At 34.9% G+C, this 26,652-nt stretch overlaps 1 protein-coding gene across 5 annotated transcripts in view; it reads left to right on the top strand.

Moving 5' to 3' along the window:
* The window catches only part of Cdh18 (cadherin 18), a 283,071-nt gene that overhangs the window by 182,841 nt on the left and 73,578 nt on the right, over positions 1–26,652 (top strand). For all 5 annotated transcript variants that reach the window (XM_052159672.1, XM_052159677.1, XM_052159674.1 and 2 more), the window contains 2 exons: positions 824–991; positions 20,116–20,303. In XM_052159672.1, the coding sequence (XP_052015632.1) occupies positions 824–991; positions 20,116–20,303 (356 nt within the window). The remainder of the gene's footprint in view (positions 1–823; positions 992–20,115; positions 20,304–26,652) is intronic.

Below are 26,652 nucleotides of genomic sequence, written 5' to 3'. Positions count from 1 at the left end.
TTTTTCTAGTGCCTAGGGCTTTCCAACCAAAATCACTGTAAATCTAATCAATTCAGTTGAAAAGAAGAGAGACAGAAAAACACTAACGTCCATCCTGTATCGTATACGGTGGTTTGATTCACTTGCCTTTTCTATAGAGTTTCTCTTTTTTCTGTAATCTTCCTTAATAACTATATCATCTTATGTCAATATAGTGTGTATAAAATAGTATAGAAAAATTAAAACTAAGATGTTGCATTTGGTAACCTCTAATAGGATACAATGAAAACTAATGAAATGTGAACCTGGTGAACATTGCTGGCATTTGTCTCAAGGATGAGCAAGGATTAAGCCATGGTAATGGGAATGTTTTGAAATGTTTGCAAGTCAATGATGTGACTCAATGGGTAAAGACATCTCTACAATGCCCAGTGACAGGAGTGTGATCTTTACATCCTACAGTATTATAGAAAGAGAGAAAATATATTCACAAATTGTCCTCTGATGCCCACACACATCTCTAGGTTGAAGGCTACCATGGGAGCCATCTAACCAAGGAAACCTACAATAAAAGATTATTATTTTGAGACCAAAAGAAAAAAAAAACCCAAAAAACAAAACAAAACAAAACAAAACCATGGTATAATATGTGCATGCCAATAAATGTATCAGTGATTTGGTTTTTGAATAATAATGAGATGTAATGTTTTTCTAAAAATAGCTCTCACTTAGAATTTGCTATTTCAAAAACTAGTACTGAAAACATTATTCATTTGTCTTAAAAATGTTATGTGTTCAATGTACGACTTTTACTGATTGTTTTCTTTTCATTTGCATATTCCAGGAGTCATTCGGACAGCTTTACATAACATGGATAGAGAAGCCAGAGAGCACTACTCCGTGGTCATTCAAGCCAAAGACATGGCTGGGCAAGTTGGCGGCCTTTCTGGATCCACAACTGTTAATATTACCTTGACTGATGTCAATGACAACCCACCACGGTTCCCACAGAGTACGTACCTATTGCCTACATGTTGCATTTATCATCGTTCATTATGCAAAACAAATGGAATAATCGAATACATAATGAACAGTTTCATCAAGTGAGGGTGTGTTGTCCCATCTCTGCTGACCACCATTGTGCCGAGTCTCTTTATTACTCATGTGTAAAGGTATCTCTTGACCTACTGTCTTCTAATTCTCAGACATGTCTAGTACACTGTAAAACTAATGAAATCTTACTTGTTACAAAGGAGGTATGTTTTATTCAAACATTCATGGATATATTTACTGTGGATTTTGAGGTGTCTGTTTCATCCATGATTATTTTTTAGAATTTAGCTTATAAAATTGAAATTCTAAAAACAAAATATATACTGCCCCACGCATGCACATACATACACAAGAATAATCTTCACAAAGACACACACTCACACACAAATATCTTCTAAAGATTGTTAAAACTTAATAAAGTTGAATATGAATATCTAAAACATAATTCATAATGCAAACGGCAATACACTGGCAAGGAGATATTACTGGTGTAAGGAGTTGGGTTTTATTCAAACCTCAGTGTGTCAATGATATAAATAACATATAATAAAATGTTTCTGAATGGGAAATATGATAGTCAGCTTTTAATCAAATAATTGTGAGTATCTATACCAATCCCATATGCAAGTTGTTACAAATATCCATCTTACAAGGGTTGGTCACTTAGTCCTGTCCATGATGTGCACATGGCAAACAAGGATGGGACCAACCAGTGGAACATGCACAACCTAGCAAAGTCAACTTCTCAAGAAAAGTTCCTGTCTGTCCACAGCTGCTAAACACCTTTTCAGACATGTGCAGACCTTAAGAGTCGTTTCCTCATATGCACTTGATCTTTTAATGTCTTATGTGGGTAACCACACCTGCTGTGAGCTGATGAGTGCAACAGCTACCATCTATTTTTACCTCTACCTTTAGCTGCATCTTACGAAGTCACTACATTTTACAAGACAATTAAGATTCTGCAAAGGAATTAAATAATAGTGAAATTTTGACACGTGAATATATAACTTTTATTCTTGAATCTGGATAAGATGCATTTCCAGATTTATTATTTTGGCATATAACAAGGCATATAATAACTTATGATGTTAAAACATGAGTTCATTATTAAATACGAAAGGCAATTGATCTGTGTGAAAAGAAAACATTAGACGTCTGCTTTGACTGAACTTACTGCAGCTTTCGTCCACTTAAAGAATTCTGTATAGAGTGAAAAACAGACTTAGACCCCGACACACTCAGAAAAGTGGTTAGCAGTTTGATATGAAGATATTATGTACTCAGAATCATTTATTCTGTCTTGTCTAAAAGACAGTTTTGATTTTGATTAATACTAAGTATAATGCCATATTTTTGATAATTTGGTACTACTGTGGTATCATATATGACAATACAAGAGTCTATTGAGTTATGTAGATACATTTTTGCCTATCAAATAGCCATTTATGTAGAAGGAAAGCATGCTAAACTACTTGAAAACAAAGATAGATAAGAAACTACATTTTCACAAAGCATTAGGATGTCTTTGAATCTCTCAATAATTTAAAGATTATGCTGATCACATCTATTTGTGAGATAAATCTAATATTCTGTATTTCTTGACATGTGAGGATTTTCTTTAAATCTATGCACTTGGGATTCCGATACACCTTCACACTCAGAGATGTTTTCTACCACACCATTGCAACTGAATCTTCTATGAATACCTTGCTCATTGCATTCTAAACTGGGTCTTCAAACAGTTTTCTTTTTCTGTTAATCTACTATGTATGACAAAGTCATAGACATTTTGTCATGTATTTAGTAATCATTCTGTCATAATAAATAAGCCCCCATCTTTTTATGACAAATCTAACTACAATATTATGCCATACTCTTTTCATTAATTGTGAATTCAACAGGTTTCCCTTTGTGATGTATTTTCTCTTCTCTTTTCTTCAGTTTAACTATAATGCATGTAGAGACTAACTAATTTTATCCTTCCCCCGTAACCTTTTTAAAGCTATCTATTGAGAGGCAAGAAGGCTCTGTTCTAGTTTCTCATTTCTGTGTCAATCATTACAATACCATACCTGTCGCATATGTATGGCTGGTCTATCACCCTCTGTTTAGCAGATTTATTGTTTCCATTGAGAGTTCTTTGAGTGGGATATTTTATGTTACTTCTATTCCCTATATGAATCTACTTCTCTGTTCTTTGAATATTGCAGTGAACTTATGTGCTGCATTAACTAAGCACTCATTCCAGCAGTGAAATACTCAAGTTCTTTCATACTTTATAATACAGAGACTTGGTTTAAGATAAAGATCTCCACCTTTTTTATTTAAATGTAATGAGCACCCTTAATTTATAATCTTTTCCTAATACTTCTAATTTAAAAGTCATTGTGTTGAGCTTTTTTCCTCTTTCTAGTTCTTCAAAGAAAATAAAATCAATTATGGCTATCACTGCCTTGGGAGAGTATGGTTATAGCAAAATGGTCAAGGGCTAGTGAACTAAATACCTTTTCATTATCCACCAGGTTTCCATTTCTGAAGTGTGCTTTATAAAGTATTACCAGTTCACAGTGGAGTCAGAGAAATCATGACAAAAGATTTCATATGGCACATGAAATTATGGCCCATTAAGAAACAAAATGGAGAATAATGAGGTTGTTTTGGTGATAGTGCTAAAATCCTGGTAGCGCTTGAAGACATTACGAGACAAAAATGCAAAAAATATGCTAATGTGGTACAATTTGACAAAAGAATTATATATATATAAATTTATTCTTAAAATCCCATGTGAATTGCCAGGCATCCAAAGCTTTTTCTACAGCTAAACTAATGTTTTAGTAAAAATGATTGTTTTATTTGACTGTTCTCCATTTTAGGAATCCAGTTCTTATCATTTGAATTCCTTACATTTGTGATATGTCTCTGTTTTTTTTTCCATTTTGAAGAGAGTTTAATACCCTCAAGTGATGTTTAGTTTAGTTTAATCTTCTTTTAAAGGTATGTCTCATCATATTCTCTTAATTTCATTGCAGTTGGAAAATAATGCATTTATTTTTAGAAATTATAGTCTATAGAAGACCTGTTTCAAACCTCTGTGGGTATGATTTTCCAGAAAATGATTTTATTTATTTATTTATTTATTTATTTTTGGTTTTTCGAGACAGGGTCTTTTTGTGTAGCCCTGGCTCAGAAAAAGATTACTATGTCTTTTTTTTAATTTTTTTTTTATTTTATTTTGGATTTTCTAGACAGTGTTTCTCTCTATAGCCCTGGCTGTCCTGGAACTCATTCTGTAGACCAGGCTGACCTCAAACTCAGAAATCTGCCTGCCTCTGCCTCCCAAGCGCTGGGATTAATGGCATGTACCACCACTGCCCTGCTCAGATTTCTATGTCTTATTTCACTAATCCTCACCATATTTTAAACAGTTTCATTATCACAATATCTGGTAAAGTGGTCTGTGAACACAGATCCTGATGTTACAGTTATAACTGTTTAAGATTATCATGAACAATGTCTGTACAAGATAACACACTCATCTGTCAGGAACCATAATGGAACAAGCTAATAACTAGTAGGTGATCATGCAGAAAAGGCTTGCTTCGGATTATTATATAATCTGTGACAGTTTTGCCCTTATTAAGTAAAGCTGTAAGAGATTCGTTTTAGGAAAGATTTCTGCTATTAATATGCTTTTTCTATTATTATTAAACATATATAACAATCACTAAGTAGTAGCACACCCCTTTGAAGCACATCTCTGCAGATCCATGAAGATATACTGTCTTGTAGTGATGCTATATAGACAAATAAGTGACTTCTTAAGTCCTAATTATGATCCTTCATGAATTCCTAAAATTATATCTATGATCATTAAGCTCTTTTATAGTGGGACTGCTAATAGGTCCTTTTCTGATAGTCAAAACTGCAGTGAGAACTCTGTCAGTCTGCCAAGTGTCACCAGTTAACTGCTCTTAGATATTAACCAGACTTTCTCCTACTCAGAGCATATTCCAAGAGGTGGAAAAACAATGACCTTTAGCCAAAGGTCATTAAAAACGGAACTAATGATTTATTATAGGTGCTAGGACAGAAGATAAAATATTGACTGGTTTTATCTATACTAAACTTCACTAATAACTAAGTTATGTTTTTTAAACCTTCAGTCAACCTGTGGAGCTGAGACAGGTGATGGATGTTTAGCCAGATAATTACTCCTAATGGATGTGCACGTAAAATTATCTGTTGTAAATTTCTACTTTAATTTATGATTTGATTTTTTTGTAATGAACTTTGTAACATGTGATCATGCATTCTTTAAGATGCATAAGTAACTGAGGACAAGGAAAGAGCAAGGGGAAGAAAAAATTTTCCCTTCCCCATTTAGGATCTTTCTGCGTTTTCGCTTAGATAACTTTCATAGGAAACTTTAGACAACTTAGTAATAAACTCTATAACCACTTCTCTAAGTGTCTCATTTTCTTCCTGTGACTTCCAACTAGCAGGCTGAAAGTTAGAGCCCAGCAGTTCCTGCTGAGATAGAACAAAGGCCACATTGCTTAATCCTCCCCTGTTAAGCTACAGGTGCTAATCACCAAACCAGCAGTCTTTCACCTTCAGAAAGCAAGAAAGTTTTTAGGACTTTTTAGAAGTTATCATCAGCATTTCAGTATAGAGAGCTAGAAAGCCCTGAGACCCTCAGACTCTAAAGCTATCACCAGATTCCTATTCTGTGCCCCTGCTACTACCCTCTCCAGGACCAAGAGGCTCCCAGAACTTACCCAGTAAAGACTAATTTTTTGAGTGCTTGGAGACTGGTCAGTCCATCACATATATCCCTCTCCTTGGGCCTTTATTGTTCCTTGCAGACAACACTGAGGTTGATCCAATTCATAACACTAAGGTTGCTTCTGAATTCTTCAGAATGAAGATTCATTTGACGGTCATTTTTGAATTAAAAATGAGCGAATATATTGCATTAGGTTCGCTTAATACACACTGCGATTTGATGGAAGTCAGAGCCTCCAGCACCTAGCAGCTACCCTGTGAATTCAAAGGATCACAGAGGAAATTGAAACATATTCCAGGAAAATTACAATTTATTAGATAGTGAATAAGGCATTGCTGATAAGCAGAAAGTCTTAATGATCTGGACAAGCAGCACAGCCATGCTTACTGTCTCTGTAAGGCGATGCCCAGACATGAGCAGAGTGTGATATGCTCAGAGAAGCCACTGAAGAAGCTACAGAGGAAAGCATCTGACCTAGCTGTGGTCCTTCATGACGCTTAAAGGGAGATATCTAATTTATAAAGTAAAAGCTCAAGGAATAGCAGTGAGTGCTCAGGAGGAAATTAGAACAGATCGTACAAAGATCTTACACGGTGGCTATAGAAATACTCAGCGTCAAAGAGCCACTTTGCTCTCACAGAGGTTATGGATTCTGCTCTAAGGCTTACAACATTGTAATCTAACTCCAAACATCTGAGGTTCCATTTTCACTTCTGTAGGCATCTGTACTCATGCCCCCCCACTCACACATACACACACACACACACAGAGATACATTAACACATACACATTAACACATTAGAAAACTTATGAAAGATAATATCCTGAACAAGAGATTGTCAGTGCAGAAAATCAGCCTTTTACTCAAAACAAAACCAGTAACAAAACCACACATTCTTCAGTTTTGTAATTATGGAAATAGAGATGCCTGTTTTCCATGTTTAAAAGGATAGACTGACTCACTTTTATGTGATTAATGTAGATATGACACTGGATGGACAACAGTGTTCATTTACATACAAACTTCATTCCCTAGATATCCCAAGATCTGTCATGGTAAACTAAACCTGCTGTTCATTTTCTGCTAAGGAAGCATCACAGTCAACCTGTTTACAACATATTTTCCTCATCGCTGAGGAATCCAGCTTAGAAAAACAAAAAAGACACTTTTTATAGTGTTACTTTTTATTTTCAATGAACCTGATAATTTAGTTATCTGGCAGAGTAACTTGTAGAACAATGCCACTTCTATGCCAAAAATATAGTATCTATTCTGCAGTGGATTTTGCCCTTGGATGACTGTGACTCAAGTCTCATACTTGAAAATATGTATAAATAGTAAGAAAAAACATTTTTATTAGTAAAATCAATATATGTTTCTAAGTTCCTGAAGTCTCATGATGAAAATTACACAGATGAAGAGTCTTTCTAAAATTTGCACAAAGTTTTTGGGATATATTTCTGTGTGGGATAGTTTTAATATTGTTGAATTGAAAATAAGGAATTGACCATCTTGGATCCAGTGACAAAGCAGCCAGCTCAGCCAGGTACACAGAAGACATCAGAGTGAAGGATTGCTCAGGTCACAGCCTGCCTGGGTTTCTTACATACGAGGGAGCCTGGCAGCTCTATAGCTGACTGGGCAAGTATCCTGCTGGGGGTGGGGGGTGGGGGGGCAGAAGGGAACATCTGACTTGTAGGGAGTCCTGTCCTGCAGTTAAAGGGAGCTGGTGGTTTAAGTTCCCCACCATCTTGGCTCCTGCGCCAAGCAGCCAGCTCAGCCAGGTGTGCAGGGAACACTGGAGTTGGGGACTGCTTGGGTCGCAGCCTGCCTGGGTTCCTTCTGTGCACACAGGAGCTAGGCAGCTCTACAGCTGTCTGGGCACCTTATCCTGCAGGGAAGTATCTGACCTGCAGGGAGTCCCGCGGTTAGACAGAGCCCTGGTCCAAGGTCCACACCATCATGGCTCCTGTGGCCACATCTGACACGGGGAAGATCCCATTTCCTGATACTCTCTAGAGAACTGGCAGAAGCAGGTTAATAGTCACTGTCCCTTTCCATCTGATGTGGTAGACCTGTGCTACATCTGACAAGGGGAAGATCCTACTTCCTGATACTCTCTCGAGAATGGACAGGAGCAGGTTATTTGGTAGAAGCAGGGCATTCAAGAACCAGCATCAGCAGAGCATTTGAAATCCAGCAGCAAGCCCTGTCCTGGGCCATTTGTCCTACAGAGTGATCAGTGCTTGAAGGGGGTCCTCACAACATCCATCATCTTCACTACCAGGTGGATCAGACAGGCAACACTAGGTACACAGACACAACCCGATTATAGCATTGCTTGGGACAAGGCACACTAGGCCTACAACAGCACCCAAGAGTAGGTCAGCACATCAGCAATCTATGCAAGGGGAAACCCAGTCATCCAGTGGTACAGAAATAGCCTTACAGGCCCACAGGAGGTCCAAGCACCAGCCAGTGATAGCTGGACCAACTAACACCAGAGATAACCAGATGGCAAAAGGCAAATGCAGGAATGTTACTAACAGAAATAAAGGCAATATGGCAGCATCTGAACCCAATTCTCCATCAACAGCAAGTCCTGGATACCCCACCCACCAGAAAAACAAGATTTCGATTTAAAATCACTGGTCATGATGCTGTTAGAGGAACCCAAGAAGGACATAAATAAATCTCTTAAAGAAATACAGGGGAACATGACTAAGTTAGAAGCCCTTACAATAGAAACACAAAAATCACTTAAAGAAATTCAGGAGAATATGGGTCAACAGATAGAAGCCAATAAAGAGGAAACACAAAAATCACTTAAAGAAATGCAAGAGAAGTTGAATCAATGACAGAAATCATGAAAGAGGAAACACAAAAATATATTAAAGAAATACAGGAAAGCACAAACAAGTGAAGGAACTGAGCAAAACCATCCAGGATCTAAAAACAGAAGTAGAAACAACTAAGAAAACAAAAGGTGACAACTTTGGAGATAGAAAACCTTGGGAAGAAATCGGGGGCCACGGATATGCAAATATCAACAATAGAATACAAGAGACAGAAGAAAGAATCTCAGATGCCGAAGACACTATAGAAACCATTGACTCAACAGTGAAAGAAAATGCAAAAAGCAAAAAGCTTGTAACCCCAAATATCCAGGAAATCCAGCACACAATGAGAAGACCAACCTTAAGAATTATAGGTATAGATGAGAGTGAAGATTTACAACTAAAAGGGCCAGCAAATATCTTCAACAAAATTATGAAAGAAAACTTCCCTAACCTAAAGAGAGAGTTGCCCATGAATATAAAAGAAGCCTACAGAACTCCAAAGAGAAGGACGAGAACAGAAATACCTCCTGTTACATAATAATCAAAACCCCAAATGTACTAAATAAAGAAAGAATATTGAGCAGTAAGAGAAAAAGGCCAAGTAACATATAAAAGAAGACCTATCAGAATTACACCAGACTTCTCACCAGAGACCATGAAAGCTAGAAGATCCTGGACAGATCTCATACAGACTGTAAGAGAACACAAATGCCAGCTAAGACTACTTTACCCAGCAAAACTCTCAATCACCATAGATGGAGAAACCAAGATATTCCATGAAGAAACAAAATTTGCACAATATCTTTCCACAAACGCAGCCATACAAAGGATAATAGGTGGAAAAGACAAATACAAGGAGGGAAATTACACCTTGGAAGCAGCAAGATAGTAAATTTCTTTCATCAAGCCCAAAAGAAGACAACCATTCAAATATAAAAATAACATCAAAAATGTCAGGAAGTAATAATCACTATTCCTTAATATTTTAACATCAATGGACTCAATTCCCCAATAAAAAGACATAGACTAACAAACTGGATGCATAAACAGAACCCTACATTTTGCTGCTTGCAGGAAACACACCTCAGTGTCAAAGACAAACACTACCTCAGAGTAAAAGGCTGGAAAACAATTTTACAAGCAAACGGTCTTAGGAAACAAGCCGGGGTAGCCATTCTAATATCACATAAAACTGACTTTCAACCAAAAGTCATCAAAAGAGACACAGAAGGTCGCTTCTTACTGGTCAAGGGAAAAATCCACCAAGAAGAACACTCCATTCTGAACATCTATGCTCCAAATGCAAGAGCACCCTCATTCATAAAAGAAACTTTACTAAAACTCAAAGCACACATTTCACCTAACACTGTAATTGTAGGCAACTTCAACTCTCCACTCTCCTCAATGGATAGATCAGGAAAACAGAAACTAAACAGGGACAAAGTGAAACTAATTGAAGCATTGAATAAATTGTTAACAGATATATATAGAACATTTCATCCTAAAACAAAAGAATATACCTTTTTCTCAGCACCTCATGTTACCTTCTCCAAACTTGACCATATAATTGGTCACAAGACAGACCTCAACAAATATAAGAAGATCGAACTAATCCCATGCCTCCTATCAGATCACTATGGATTAAGAGTGGTCTTCAATAGGAACAAAAACCAGAAAGCCTACATACACATGAAGTCTGAACCATATTCTACTCAATGATACCTTGGCCAAAGAAGAAATAAAGAAAGAAATCAAAGACTTTTTAGAATTTAATGAAAATGAAGGGACAACATACCCAAATCTATGGGACACAGTGAAAGCAGTGCTAAGAGGAAAACTCATAGCCCTGAGTGCCTCTAAAAAGAAATTGGAGAGAGCATATACTAGCAGCTTATTGTCAAACCTGAAAGTCCTGGAACAAAAAGAATCTAATTCTCCCAGGAGGAGTAGAAGGCAGGAAATCATCAAACTCAGGGCTGAAATCAATCAAATAGAAACAAAGAGAACCATACAAAGAATCAACAAAACCAGGAACTGGTTCTTTGAGAAAACCAACAAGATAAATAAACCCTTAGTCAGACTAACCAAAAGACACAGAGACAGTATCCAAATTAACAAAATTAGAAATGAAAGGGGAAATATAACAACAAAATCTGAGGAAATTAAAAAAAAATCATCAGATCTACTACAAAAGCCTATATTCAACAACTGGAAAATCTGGAGGAAATGGACAATTTCCTAGACAAATACCAAATACCAATATTAAATAAGGATCAAATAGATCATCTAAAGAGTTCCATAACCCCTAAAGAAATAGAAAGGGTCATAGAAAGTCTTCCAACCAAAAAAAAAAAAAAAAACAACCCACAATACCAGACGGTTTTAGTGCAGAATTCTATCAGACCTTCAAGGAAGACCTAATACCAATACTCTTCAAACTATTCCATAAACTAGAAACTGAAGGAACACTACCCAACTCCTTCTACAAATCCACAATCACACAGATATCAAAGCCACACAAAGATCCAACAAAGAAGGAGAACTACAGGCTAATATCCCTTATGAATATCGATGCAAAAATACTCAATAAAATTCTTGCCAATCCAATCCAAGAACACATCAAAACAATCATTCACCATGATCACGTAGGCTTCATCCCAGGGATGAAGAGATGGTTCAATATATGGAAACCCATCAATGCAATCCACTACATAAACAAACTCAAAGAAAAAAAAAAACACATGGTCATTTCATTGGATGTTGAAAAAGCATTTGACAAAATTCAGCATCCTTTCATGCTAAAAGTCTTGGAAAGAGCAGGAATTCAAGGCCCATAAAGCTAAACATAGTAAAAGCAATATACAGCAAACTGGTAGCCAACATCAAACTAAATGGAGAGAAACTTGAAGCAATCCCACTAAAATCAGGGACTAGACAAGGCTGCTCCCCTCTCAACATATCTTTTCAATATAGTATTTGAAGTTCTAGCTAGAGCAATTAGACAACATTAGGAGGTCAAAGGGATACAAATTGGAAAGGAAGAAGTCCAACTATCACTATTTGCAAATGATATGATAGTATACTTAAGCGACCCAAAAAACTCCACCAGAGAACTACAGCTGATAAACAACTTCAGCAAAGTGGTCAGATATAAAATCAACTCAAGCAAATCAATAGCCTTCATATACTCAAAGGATAAACAGGCTGAGAAAGAAATTAGTGAAATGACACCCTTCACAATAGCCACAACAATATAAAGTATCTTGGTGTGACTATAACCAAACAAGTGAAAGATCTGTATGACAAGAACTTCAGGTCTCCGAAGAAGGAACACCTCAGAAAATGGAAAAATCTTCCATGCTCGTGGATTGGGAGGAATATTATAGTAAAAATGGCCATCTTTCCTAAAGCAATATACAAATTCAATGCAATCCCCATCAAAATCCCAACTCAGTTCTTCATAGAGTTAGAAAGAGCAATTCTCAAATTCATCTGGAATAACAAAAAACCCAGGATACCTAAAACTATTCTAAACAGCAAAAGAACTTCAGGGGGAGTCAGTATCCTGGACCTCAAGCAGGACTACAGAAAAATAGTATTAAAATCACTCTGCTACAGCTTTAGTGATGTTTCCAGAACCATAGATATAAGATCTGTGATATAGATGTACCCAGGAGATCTGGGCCATTGGGTTCATTGATAACTTCATTGTTTCTGATTATTCCTTCTATGATAGTTTCTGTTTTCTGTAAAGGGAATTTGCAATTATCTATGTGTATAAATGTAATATTAAGAATGTAACAGAAGCATATACAGCAAGCAAAATGGTAAGAATGGTGGCTTTCTAAGATACATGATGGCCCTATTACGAAGAAGCTGACTAGGTTGCCCAACAGGCATAATTCGAATGGCCTTAAGTCCAGTTAGATAGCTATTGGTTGCCACTGATACGTGAGCTACTTTTTAGACCTATGTGCATCTTGCCAAGATGGTAACGTGCCTTAGGTTATAGTTGAACATGGAAGTAATTGCCTCCTTCATTTGACAGGTTGGATGGTATTTCATGGCACCATAGAAATTAAACTGGTAGAAAAAGGCTTTCTTGTCAGATCCAATTTGTGTTCTCTGAATCATGTGTACTCTGTGTTTGTGTGTGTGTGTGTGTGTGTGTGTGTGTGTGTTTGAGTGTGTGTGTGTTGTCTTAAGCAGCACTGTCGTACCCTCAAAAGAAAAAGATCTTATGGATATCTTAATAGAAACAAGATTATTCCTCTTAGGAGCAGGGAGGATGGGATAGGGAGTTTGCAGAAGAGGAAAACAGGAAGGGGGATAATATTTGAAATGTAAATAAATAAAATAACCATTTAAATGAGAATAACCAATATACAGTCATAAAAATTCTTAAGTAGGACTGGAGGGGACATAAAAACATACTATGAGATACCCACAGCCCACAGGGTCTTGGAGCAATTCCACTGAATTGAGGAGTGACACGGAGCTGTCTGTTATCCCTATCCTTGTCAGGACCATACTAGAAGTCCTGGCTGTAACAATAAGGTAGGACAAGAAAGTTAATGGATACAAATATGAGAATAATTTAAATTATGTCTAGCTGCAGGTGATAATAGACATAAGCAATCCTAAAATTTGCATCAGAAAATTTTGGAACAATTGACAGTTTCTAGCCAAATGGTCAGTCGGAAATCAATTTACAAATCAATAGCCTTTCTGAATCACAAGAAACATCCAAAGAATGGTTTCTTGGGCATTCTCCCATCTACAATAGCATCAAAGACAATAGACTATCTTGGTATAAACATAAACCCAGAAGGCCAAGGATGTCTGCAATAAAAACTTCAAATATCTAAAGAAATGAAATTGCATACACAATTCATCAGTAAAATTGGAAAACATCTAATATCCATATCAAGACAAAAAAGACCCTGTATAAACAAATAAATCTGGACCTTGAAGAAAAACAGAGGGATTTCAATTCCAGATTTCAACATAAGGACTTTTAAATCATGTTATGATTACATATCTAACAGTTTAGGCAATACCTATACAATGAATGTTATAATGACAGAAAAGATATGTGCCTTGCTTTATTGAGATACATATCTTAATGTAGAGTTCTGGAACATAATTAATAATACAGATATTAAATAACAAATAATGATAAAATACTGAAGGTATGCCTCTCATGTTTTTGATGTTGACGGTGTGCCAATGCTCATGTCATAGAAGGTATTAGAAACATGGTTGGGGTTGGGGTTTTTTGTTTGTTTGTTTTGTGTGTTTGATTGTATTTTATTTCTTTGCAAAAGTCTCTTCCAGAGCTTTCGTTTTGCAGAAATTCAATACTTGTGCATTTTCCTGATTTGTCTTGTATATGAAGTTTTTCTTAGATTCTGTTTTGTTTATTATATACACCATACACCATACACATAAACACATACACATATACACACGCACAAAGGAACACACATACACACACACTCACACACACACACGGGTGTATATACACACATATTAGGGTTTGACCCACAACTCTTGAGCACATTCTTTGAAATCTTTAATTTCTGGAAAAGCAGGACTTATGCCCCAAATCATTTGTTTGTAGAAATATGAGGTTTTTGTTTATCATTACCAAATCAGATAACGGTATATTTCAACTTTATTTTCATAGAGCAAATTTGTAATTTAGGTTAAAGAAAAAGATTTCTCTGCTCAAAAGATATAGTTATATTAAATTAATCTGAAGATATGATTAATTAAATTAAAAAACACCAAAGATGCTTATGAATTTCAAAGTGATTTTTTTTTTCTTAACACTCTTTGCTTAGTTACCTTACAGGCATTACCATTCACTTACTTTCTTAAGTGTTTATAGCATAATGAGATTAAACTTATATTTTTTCCATTGGAAATGTGAACATCTGATTATGCTATTGTGACAGACACTTCCGACTTTTATATCATTCAGGTTTTAAGTATGTAATACACCTGCTTCTCGCTTGTAGACTCCCTGGGTAATTGCAACCACCAGCAGCAGTTACTGACATTAAGGAAATAAATAAAGTTCTTATAATCTCTAATAGAATTAGTGTGACAAATTAGAATTGGTTTTGTAGGATTTATTCTCACAAATGGATATTAGCAGAGTTAGCATAAAACTTTAAAAATACTTTAGTTAGCTTTAAAGGTACTTCTGTATGTTTGAAAGGGAAAGGCATAGGGCTTAAGAGTGAGATTATCTTGGAAATAAATTTAAGTAAGAGCAAATACGGGCTTGTATTTGTCTTAATTTCAACACAAAAGAACTAACTTTTATTTGGAATTCATGCTTGTCCTTATAAATCCATTTGTAAAATTGATTTCTATAAGTGAAATCCATGATATTCAACCGAGGTCATGAGAAAAGTTCAAGATATAAGTAAAGAAATGAGATAAATACACAGTTTTGGAGCATAGAGCACAATATTCCTAGGGATATACAACATTGTAAATATTCCAGGCCTATGCATACTATTTAATTTTTATGATTCTGTTTTATGTAAAATAAATTAGAATATAAACTTTTATAAAAAATAACTATAATATAAAAATGCCAAAATTTTGTATGTAAAACACAGAATTTATTATAATTATTTTAAATTCTGCATTGAAATGTTGATAATTCTGAATTGCCACAAAGATAATAATGTAAGCAATCCAGACCAATATTGAAAACTTCAAAGTTCATTTAGTTAGAAGAACTAACATTTTTATAAAGTAAGACTTCAAGTCCTTGGGGGACTTGTCAAGGAGTCATGTAACTGGGCCATATGGCAGACATTCTTGGTTTTGGCTTTCTCAGAACTCTGCACACTGATGTCTAGAGTGTCTATACGAGTTTGCAGTGCCACCTGAAGAGAGTAAGAGCTCCACTTTCTTCAGTGTCTTCAGCATCTGATGTCGGTTGCTTTGTTGATATTTGCAAAGATCTGACTAGTGTAACATGAAATGTCAACATTGTTTTTCTTTACATTACCCTTATTAATGAATTTTTTTCTTTTTAGATATTTCTAAGTTTCTATTTCTTCCTTTGAGAACTTTTGGTTTTCGTTTAAAGAAAGCTGAAGGAAGGAAATGTAGTCTTCCCCAGGGATTAAAAAAAAAAAAAGCACAATTGGTTTTCAAATAACAAAGTTTCATTTCTAAAAATAGAGACAGAAGCAGCATTTGCATACCAAACCAGGTATATTTGCATATTTAATCTTATCTATTTATGGGCATACACATATATATATGTAAAAAGTAAAGACAAAATAGACTATATGTTTGAAAAAGAGGACATAGGGGTGTATGGGAGGATTTAGAGGGAAGAAGAAAATGGTGTAATTATAATTCATGCATAAAGAGATAATTTAAAAATGAATTTCTCACATTGCCAATATATACTTCCTTTTAGATTAAATACCTCTACATTATCCCATTTATATAGTGTGTTATTTGTTTTGGGCAATTATGTTCTGAGATTTGGGTTAGCATTTGTACTGATTGGATTGCTCAAGTGATTGAAAGATTAACAGAGTTGAAATCTATAGTCAGCCTGAGATCTTCATATAATATAAATATTCATTGTTCCCCAATGGACCATTAACACGTGTTTTCTCCAGCTTTATAGACTATGTATGTATGTATGTATTTAAATAACATATATATATATATATATATATATATATATATATATATATATATATGTTTTGTTTGTGGTGTTGCTGGTAGTGGTTTTATTTTTTTAATTTATTATTTATCTACATTTACTTTTTTACAGCCCAGTCATTAACAACCTCCTGGTCCACCCTCCCACAGTTCATTCCATTCCTTCTCCCCCCATGTCTACAAGAGGATGCCCCTTCACCTCCACCTCCACGCCACCTTCCACCCAGACCTCCCCACTCCCTGGGGCCTCAAGTCTCTCAAGGGTTAGGCACACCTTCTCTCACTGATGCCAGACCAGGCAGACCTCTGTTGTATATTTGTCAGTGGCCTCAGACCAGGCAGTGTATGCTGCCTGGTTGGTGGCTCAGTGTCTGAGAGATCTCAGGAGTCCAGGTTAGTTGAGACTGCTGGTCTCCCTATAGGGTCACCTTTATCCTCAGCTTCTTAAGGCCTTTCCCTAATTCAACCACAGGGGTCCCCATCTTCTGTCCATTGGTTAGTTGTAAGTATTTTCATCTGACTCTTTTAGCTGCTTGTTGGTCCTCTTGGAGGGCAGTCTTGCTAGGCTCCTGTCTGTAAGCACATGATGGCATCAGTAATAGTGTCTCCCCTTGAGATGAATTGCAAGTTGGCCTTGTCACTGGGCCTCCTTTCCCTCTGTCTCTTCTCCATTTTTGTCCCTGTGGTTTTGTTTTTATTGCTGCATAGAAACTTTAAAACTTTTTGCCTAATATTATTTGTGAATCCTCACTTCTTTTCTGAGCTGTTGGCATCTTTTTCAGAAAGTCTTTCCCTGTGCAGGCTTCTTCATGCGTGCTCCATATGTCAACCGCTCATTCTCTCAGAGTTCAGGTTTATGTTAAGGGTTTTTATTCACTTGAAATTGAGGGTTTTTTTTTTTTTTTTTAACAGAGTGAGAACTGAGGATCTATTTTTACTCCTCCACATATGGATACATGGCTTGTTCAGCACTGTTTGTTGAAGATGTTGTCTTTCTCCAACATGTAATTTTGTCACTTGCCTCAAAGCTTAGGTAGCTGTATTGGTTTGTATCTAGATCATCTGTTGCGTTCATTACTCTATGTGAATATTTTTGTTCTGGTGTCATGGTCTGTCTGGTATTATAGATCTTAATTATCTCAAAAGTGTAATGACACCTTCAGCATCATCGGGTTTGTGCCGGATAGCTTTCACTTTTGTCTTCTGTACATCCATTTTTACGTCAGTTTTCTTTTCCTGTTTCTATGAAGAATGATATTGTAAATGTAACAGAGACTGAGTTACATAAATAGCCTGCTTTTAGTAAGGGAGCCATTTCTATAATATTTGCTCTGCCTATGCATTAGCATAGAGGGTATTTTTATCTACTATAGTCTTACTCGTTTTCTTTCTTTAATGTCTTCAAATATTTGTGGTATATTAGCCTACTTTTTCCCTCATTTTTTCAACTCATCTTCCATAATATTCACTGTGTCTAGCAGAGGACAGTAAACTGTCTTTTTTAGGCCTGAAAACAACTTACACATTCTCACCATGAAATAGTCACAACCATAAGCTTTATTCAGCCACCACATTTCAGAACTAAGCGAGGCTTCTCTGACTAAACCCAAGAGTAGCAACAGACTATGCATGTATTTATATATTTACAATGTTGTCAGATATATTTCTATTTGAATAAACAACAGAATTAAGCTCCTCCCTTCTAGCATCCTCCCCATCATGGGTTTTTGAATGAATGTACAGTACATGGTATGGATGCTATCCTTTGGAGCCTCAGATTTGGGGAACAGTCAGTAACTCAGACACATGACTATTTCACAATGGACTCATCTTATATGGCTGGTTGATATTCTTCATAGCGAGATTCAAATAGGGTGGTATACTTGATTTATTTGCCAGTAAAATGCATGATTATTTAGCTACAAAAAAATAACTGGAGAGTTACCTAATTAATTCAAATTTCCTTCTTCATATGATTCCATCAATGCATTGTGACTTAACCTATAGGGTACGACTATCCATGTTCTGGTGGGCAACCAATAGAAATTCTACGAATCTGAACTGTTTTGGCAGCATCTATAGCCTCCTTGACTCAAAAGTCATAAGAAGGTACCCCTACACTTGACAAGATACATTTTGTTTATTAACCATTGGCTTCTAGATGAAGCTTTTTATCAGCTATGGAGATTAGCTCCCTTACAACCATTCTATTTAATAATATTGTTTGCTGTTTAGTTACAGGATTTCCATTTTCAGGGTGGTTAGCTCTCTTCTCCATTTTGCCTACCTTTTAAAAAATTAGGTATTTTCTTTATTTACATTTAAAATGTTACCCCCTTCCTCATTTCCCCTATCCCATGCCCTCTTCCCCTGCTCACCAACCCACCCATTCCTGCTTCTCTGTCCTGGCATTCCCCTACACTGGGGCATCGGGCCTCCACAGGACCAAGGGCCTCTCCTCTCCTTGATGTATGACAGCATCCTCCCCTTGTCTAACTTTATCAATCCTGAATTTCTGCTACCACTTCTACTTGAACATTGTTTACATTTTAACATTCTCCCTTCCTTAAGTTTGTACCTTCACAGTCATTTTTATATATTTGAACTTTACAGGAACTCCAAGCTAAATGCATAGGAATGGAGATTTTAAGTTAGGCCACATATTGAGGGAGAAATTTGTGGTATCCATTTTCCTGTCTTTTGTACCACAATAAATATAAAGTTCTAGTTCAAAACTTTTATTTATATATTATTGGCATATTATTGCTATAATATTGGGCAAAGGATTTATTTAATTACATTTAAATTCAAGAGTCCTAGTATTTAGGATGTTTCTTTTAATGCTGTAGTAAAATTTATTAATAAATGTGCTTTTAGTTTTAATAAGTAGTTAAAATAATATTCATTTAAAATATACTAATATATTAATAAATAAAGGAAAACTGCCTCAATATTTTGTATTATTGAAAAATTCAATTTATTTTTGTTTCCAAATCCTGAATTATGATACCTTTAGTATGAGTGTTTTTTTGTACATAGGAAAACCCCAGTCAACACTGAAGCCATTATACAACAACTACATATCACTTGTTGTGTAGATTTTCATCCTTCAGCTGTTCCACTGACTTGATTTAGTTTTGGAAACACAATTTTTCATGTGGCCATTATGCAGAGCTACCAAACATTTTACAGATATAATTGGAAATATTTGATAAATATTTAAATAAATTCACTATTTTTCTATGGTCTTTCTAACATATTTCAGTAAACAGATTATTCACAAAATGGTATCCTATATTTTGTGGTATGGCTTTTTTTCTTTTCCATGTTAAAGTTCAAGGGTGTGCGTGTGCATGCACACACATACACACACACACATTAACAAATATTTAAATTTCACATTACTGTAAAGAAAAAAGTAAACTGGGATTCCTTATGCTTGACTGATTCAATTTATTCACTATAAATAAAATTTTCTATTATTGTCCTCTTGCTTTAGTAAAAGTAATAATATGTCGATAAAGATATATAGAGATAGGATAACATGTAAAGGTTTCTAGCTAGTCTATTATTTTATATATATTTATATATATTGAAACATTTATGCCAACCTAAATGAACATTTACAGATATGCCATTCTATATTATGTTCATTTGATAATGCAGATGAGATACTTATTATTTCTTATGAGATATGAATGCTATGAACATTATTGTATGTAACTTTAATATGAACTATTTTCCAGAACACTATCAGCTGTATGTTCCTGAGTCAGCTCAAGTTGGTTCAGCTGTTGGGAAAATCAAGGCAAATGATGCAGACACAGGCTCAAATGCAGATATGACCTACTCTATCACCAATGGAGATGGGATTGGAGTATTCTCTATCTCTACTGACAAGGACACCAGAGAAGGAATACTTTCCTTAAAGAAGGTAAACAAACAAAAATTATGCTGATTCATATCAGTCACTAATATTTCCAGAAATTAAATTTGGCAGATATGTATATAATCATGTATGTGTATATGTGTTTATGTGTATATGCATGTTCATGTGTATGCGTATGAGTATGTGTATGTGTATATGTAGTGTCCCCTTCCATGGATCAAACATTCAAACCCTGACCCCAAGGGGGCCATGCTATTCAATCTACTACAATTAGATTTTCAGACTAAAGCTAGGGTTTCTTTATGAGTAAGGTACAAGTGTCTTTATATCATTGAGGATAATAAGGAGTTCTTACCACCTACAAGACCATAGTCAGGTTATTTTCCAAAATAACCAAATTAATGATCACATGTTTGCATATGATTGACTACATTGTATTTCCTATGCATACAATGGAGCTATTAAAAATATTTTAAGTGGAAAAATATTAGAAAATCACCTTGATAATTATTTCTAATTGCCTTCAACTTGGGCTTCCTCTCCTAAGTTTACATTCATCAAAGCTGAATTAATGTTAGCACTTATGCAATATTTTATATCTTCAAATTGCTATCAATTTCTCAGTTAATATATTGCTGTGTATTTTATAAGATATTGCAACTTAAAAATGAACTCTGTTCTCCAGTGTGTTTTAAACTTCCTAAGATACTGGTTCAGGTAGCAAGATACAGATAAAACAATCCTTGAAATCCTGTTTCTTATTTAATCTCAAAAGCAGCTCACCTTAGTCAGCAAAGCAGAAAAGCTAATCTCCTCAGAGATCAAAATCAGTGCTGCGTCTATAAATCAGCAGCGGGCACACCAGCTCATCCCGCTCCATATCATCGCTTCATCAGGAAATTGCCAAGCTGAATTCACTGACGCATTGCATGGAACATTGTAAATACCCTTTGATAAGTTTCTCTCATAGTTTAATGGAGCCTGACTAGGTGGAAAGGTGAGAAAGATAAGGAAGAATTGGTAGGTTCGTTCATTTCTCTGACAAAAACTTCTGCAGTTTGAGAATGGGTTCTGTCTAGTAGGCTTTTGAAACCTCTTATTGGGGTGATGTTATAAAGGAGAAGTTGTTGCAGGTATTATTGTTGTTATTTGATTTGTTTGTTATGTGTATGTGCATGTTGCTTGAATGTGTTTATACGTACCACTTGCATGTCTAGTGCCTGAGGAGGTGGGAGAAGGGGATGAGATCCCTGGGAAGGAAAGTTATGTATGGTTAAGCAGCACCATGTGAATTCTGGGCAGCAAATCTAGATCTTCTACAGAAACAACTGGTCTGACTAAGTGAGTGTTTTCTCCAGAAGCTGTTGTTCTAACTTCAAGGTTCCAATTTTAGTTGGTACTATAATTCTTTTATCAACTTTTTTCACAAATATGTATCTTTTACTATCTTATTTCATTATTTATTAACTCAAGACATAACATCTTGTTTTATTAATATTTAAAAGTAACACATGACATTTTATTCAGTTTTTCCCCCATAAATAAAAGACAACTTTTATAACTTTAATTCAGTTTTTTTTTTTTTTTTTTTTTTTTTTTTTTTTTTACAAAAGACAGCCAGCCAAAATTTTGTTTCAAATTCACCTCAACCTAGCTTGACTATTTCTTCCTATAGAAGCGTCTCTGCCATTAACCTTGATTAATTTGGTTGGTCCATCATCTGGGTCATGGTAGGCTTACTTTTTCTTGTTACTGTATATAACTTTTAGTGTGTTTTCTGTGGCTTCAGAAATATAAACTACAAGGGAGGAGAGGCTTTTGGTTCTGAGAAGGCTTGATGCCGATGCTGCAGTATAGGGGAATGCCAGGTCAGGGAAGAGGGAGTAGGAGGGTTGGTGAGCAGGGGGGGGGGGAAGGGTTAGGGGATTTTTGGATGGGAAACCAGGAAAGGGGACAACATATGAAATGTAAATAAAGAAAATATCTAACAAAAATGTTTTAAAAAGGAAATATAAACTTATGTAATATATTTCTATTATATTCCCTTTCAACACTTATCTTCTACTAGGTCTTCCTTACTTCCCATCTTCCAACTTCACATTTTTTATCACTTTCAAAATGATAAGCAAAACAAACAAAGAAAAACAATAAAACAATAAATAACACCAAATCAGAACAAAGCAAAACTCACACAAAAATAAGGTGCCCAAATACATCTGAACATAAGGCCTGCCCTTGTCTGTGGTTGATACACTTACTGTCACTACAGTGGAGAAACAATGATTGCCCTTCTTTCTGTAGGTATCAATTTCCCATGGATTCTTAATTAGCATTGACATGGTCTGTCCACTCCTCCTTGTATATCCTTACGCTTTGCCTGACTTGAGCATGAAGTCTTGAGCCTGCTGTCTGTGATTCTGTATGTATGCAAATCATTCCTAGAAAGGCACTGTTTCCTAGGAGTCATTCTCTCCTCTGGCTTTTACGTTATTCCCTTCTCTTCTTCTGCAAAGATCCCAGAGTCTTCAGAAAGGGTATGATCAAGATGTTTCAGTATGACTGAGTACTCGAATGTTTCTCATTCTCTGTAGATTGTATAGTTGGGAGCCTCTGTGCTAATTCCTATCTACCACAATGAAAGGCTTCTCTAATAGAAGGTAATTAATGCTCTGGGATATGGGTATAGCAATAAATCGTTGGGAATAATTTTATGTTATGTTCCCTTAAAAGAATGATAAAGTAGGTTTCCCCTATCTGGTCTGTGTGGCTATTGATGTTGTAGCTCTTGTTGTTTGAACTGTTTTGGCCAGATGAACAGTGTCTGATATGGGAATCCATCTAATGGAGTGAGCCTCAAATCTATTCATTTTTAAAATGTGCGGTGAGCTCATAACATTTATGCCAATTTCTCACCAGCATATTTTACACACATGATGCTGCTCTAAGTCATAGGTGTGGAGTCAGTTGATGTTTATAATCACTTTCTCTTCTGTTGTAATGAACTTCAGCACCAGCGATGCTGCTCAGTAGAGATAAAGATTCTAGTTGGGAACCAGCTTGACTTCTCAGTGTTCAATTGCTTCAGTGACATCTTTATCTATAGTCCATTACTGTCAGGCTGTGGAGGGTAATTGATATCAATGGAGACAGCATGTGATGTATAAGTGAAAGGTCTATGGGATGCCATTGTTGAAAAAATCAACATTGATTCTTTTATAATATACAGTCATTTTAAAATATTTCTTATTACTTTAAGTATCTGATATATTACATTCATATAAGAACTCTGTGTACTACATGTGTGCAGTGCCCACAGAGACACTGCAGTCAATTTAAGAGAATTACGTTTCTTAATTTTTTCATCATTTTATTTACATTCCTAACATTGCCCCCATTCCCAGTCCCTCTTTCCAGAGTTCTTTACTCCATCCACATCACACACACATACACACACACACACACACACACACACACACACAGACACACAGACACACACACACACAGACACACATACACACACACACACAAACACACCTAGATCCCTCACATTCCCATTCCATGTTTCTTATTTTAATCATATTAATATTATGCCAAATAACACATTTTTTCTTTTAAATATTATGCTTATTGAGATTTTGATGGTTATTCTTTTGCTTTGAGTGAAAGGTTAAGGAATATGCTGTTCTTAATTACTTTTCTATGGATTTTAATGTTTGTTGGACAACAAAGAAAAACAAATAAGACAAAATAACTATCTTTGAATGTGTATAAAAACACAAAGAATAATGATGATTTTCACATTGTGATTCTAATACACTCTTCATTAGGAACAATTGTTTGCTCTGCTACTTTTAAAAATTAAACCAAACATTGTTTGATTCTTAGACAGTTCTAATATCTGGGAATTTATTTTGCTTTTCTAGATGTAGAAATGTGTCCAAATTGCAATGTAGAGAAGTGTACAAATTTCAGTTTGATTAGCTATAATTTAATTCACTTAACTGGATTGCTGTATTTCTATTTTGTTTGAAAGAAGAAAGGTGTTGGACAAACTTTATCTTTGATAGTTAACTTTAGACATGACTATGATCCTATAACAATGAATAACTATTATTGTCTTAATATATAATAATGCATAACATAATATATTACATTATTAGAAAGTGGTGATCTGATCAAACATTGTGTTTAGCTGAGTTATAGTGATTCATGAATACTGATAAATTTTTTACCTATGTCCTATGTAGAAATATAATATATTTATACACTTTGTATATATGTATATGTGTATGTATGAATATATGTGAAGATGTATATACATAGTATATAGTATATACATATATATTGTATATCTGTATATCTGTATGTACATATGTACAATATATATGTATATACTATATACTATGTATATACATATGTACATACAGATATACATATAGATATGTATATATATAATATTGTATCTAATGAACTATATAATGATTATTTGAGATTAAATATACTTTCAGGTCTTGTCATGTTTGAGTAACAAAAGTAAAACATGTTATTCTAATTATTATTGATATTGGAATTATATGCAAATTAATGTTCACAGTGTTGTTAAGTGAAATCTATAAAAGTGAGGTTATGCAAGAATTCTCATCCCCACAGAAGGTTCACTGCCCTGGACAAATGTAAAAAAATTGGCTGCAAAGCATACAAAGCAAGGAAGTTCACACAGAGAGGCACTAGTTAGATTAATGTTATTTTTCCTTATGTTCTCATATCATAATTTAAAATGCAAACTTTGAAGAGTTTGCATTTTAATCATAAGCAATGATGATATTGTGATATTGTATACTACTTTGGGTTGTCTGATTTCCAGAATTGAAATCAAAATTTAATGTATAGAAGTGGAAACTTAACTGAATTATTATAAACTGACTGTGAAATACAAATCCAAGTGAAGGTGCAACACATAAATTCCATAAAGAAAAACTTTTCCTATTGCCTAGAAGACCAGAATCTATAGTACTTCCACCTCATACTCCATGAAAATTTGGCCAATATGCCTTGGCTAGATAATAGTTACAGTATCCATATACTATTCAGGGTAATATAGTTTGAGAGGAGAAACACACAAGTGTGTGTGAAGGGACAGCAGAAGAAATTAATGAGAAACTATTAAAATGTTCTAAATATGTACAGCTAGACGAACAAGTCTGATGTGATAGATGGCAACTATCTATGTTAATATGAAATGGATTTATATTAAGGAGCAAAAGCTCTGTATTATATGTGACAAAGAGCAATGATATGTAAAGACAATTACTAGGAGTAATGAGATAAAATTAAGAGAACAAAATCTTCCATGAAAATCACACTGAACTCACTGATAATGAGGTATTAAATTAGAGTATTGAGCATTATCTAAAGAAAAGTAAGAGAAATCCAATTGCCCAAGGAAAGTAAAATTGTCCCTGGGTAAGTACTTCTTGCAGAAACCAAGAAGACAAGGAAATTTGTTGAAATATTGTTAGTTTCATAGCTGTATAATTATTTTAATTGAAGTTATTACAAAATTACCTAGACATCTTATAGTTAGAAATAAGAGCTTATTGACTCATTTTACATTTAATAATAAATAGTTAAAAGGATGATGAATGAGCAATTTTATTACTGAGGACAATATATGCACAGAAAGTCTAATTCTTTGTATTCATTCATTTACTTTATACCAAGCTATTTTCTCTTCTATGAGGTTTCTAACAATGTAATTTCATCATTAAAGGTGAGAGTACACAGCCTGAATTAAAAACACATTCAATTTGTTTGTAGCTGCTTCCACTAAGTCATTTCCCAATTTTTTGACTTGTTATCCTTAGTGGTATGTGAAGAATAGTTGAACAATTAATTATAAGTCAAGATTAAGTGAACCTATTTATGTTAAACACACAGGGTACAGGTTTGCTGTTGACAATTCATATTTCAGAAATAATATGAAATTTTATAAGCATCAATGAAGTAACATGTTAAACATAAGTATATTTGAGAAGGATGGACGATGTATCATTTTCCATGCACTGAGAATTATTTCAGACACAAGAAATGTGAATATGAGTTAGAGAATATGGATCCTTGTGCAGAAAACTGCATATATATGCAGTATTGTCAAAGCATTGTTGTATTGTAATAACATTCATTTGTAAAATTGTTTTGATCTCAGAAGTGAGAGAATGTCAGGGAAATTTTCTGAAAAGATTATTTAAAATATCTTTGGAGCAGTATCAGCCATATACTCAGAAAACTATGAGAAAATTCTTCATATCTCATAACGTTACCTTTCAAGTATGAAAGAACTTATAAAACACACAGAGATATATGCAGTCCTGAGGACAAGAGTGATCTTGACTTT

The sequence above is a fragment of the Apodemus sylvaticus genome, chromosome 16 (genome assembly GCF_947179515.1).
Source record: "Apodemus sylvaticus chromosome 16, mApoSyl1.1, whole genome shotgun sequence".
NCBI lineage: Eukaryota > Metazoa > Chordata > Mammalia > Rodentia > Muridae > Apodemus > Apodemus sylvaticus.
This window is presented reverse-complemented; position numbering and strand designations above follow the sequence as displayed.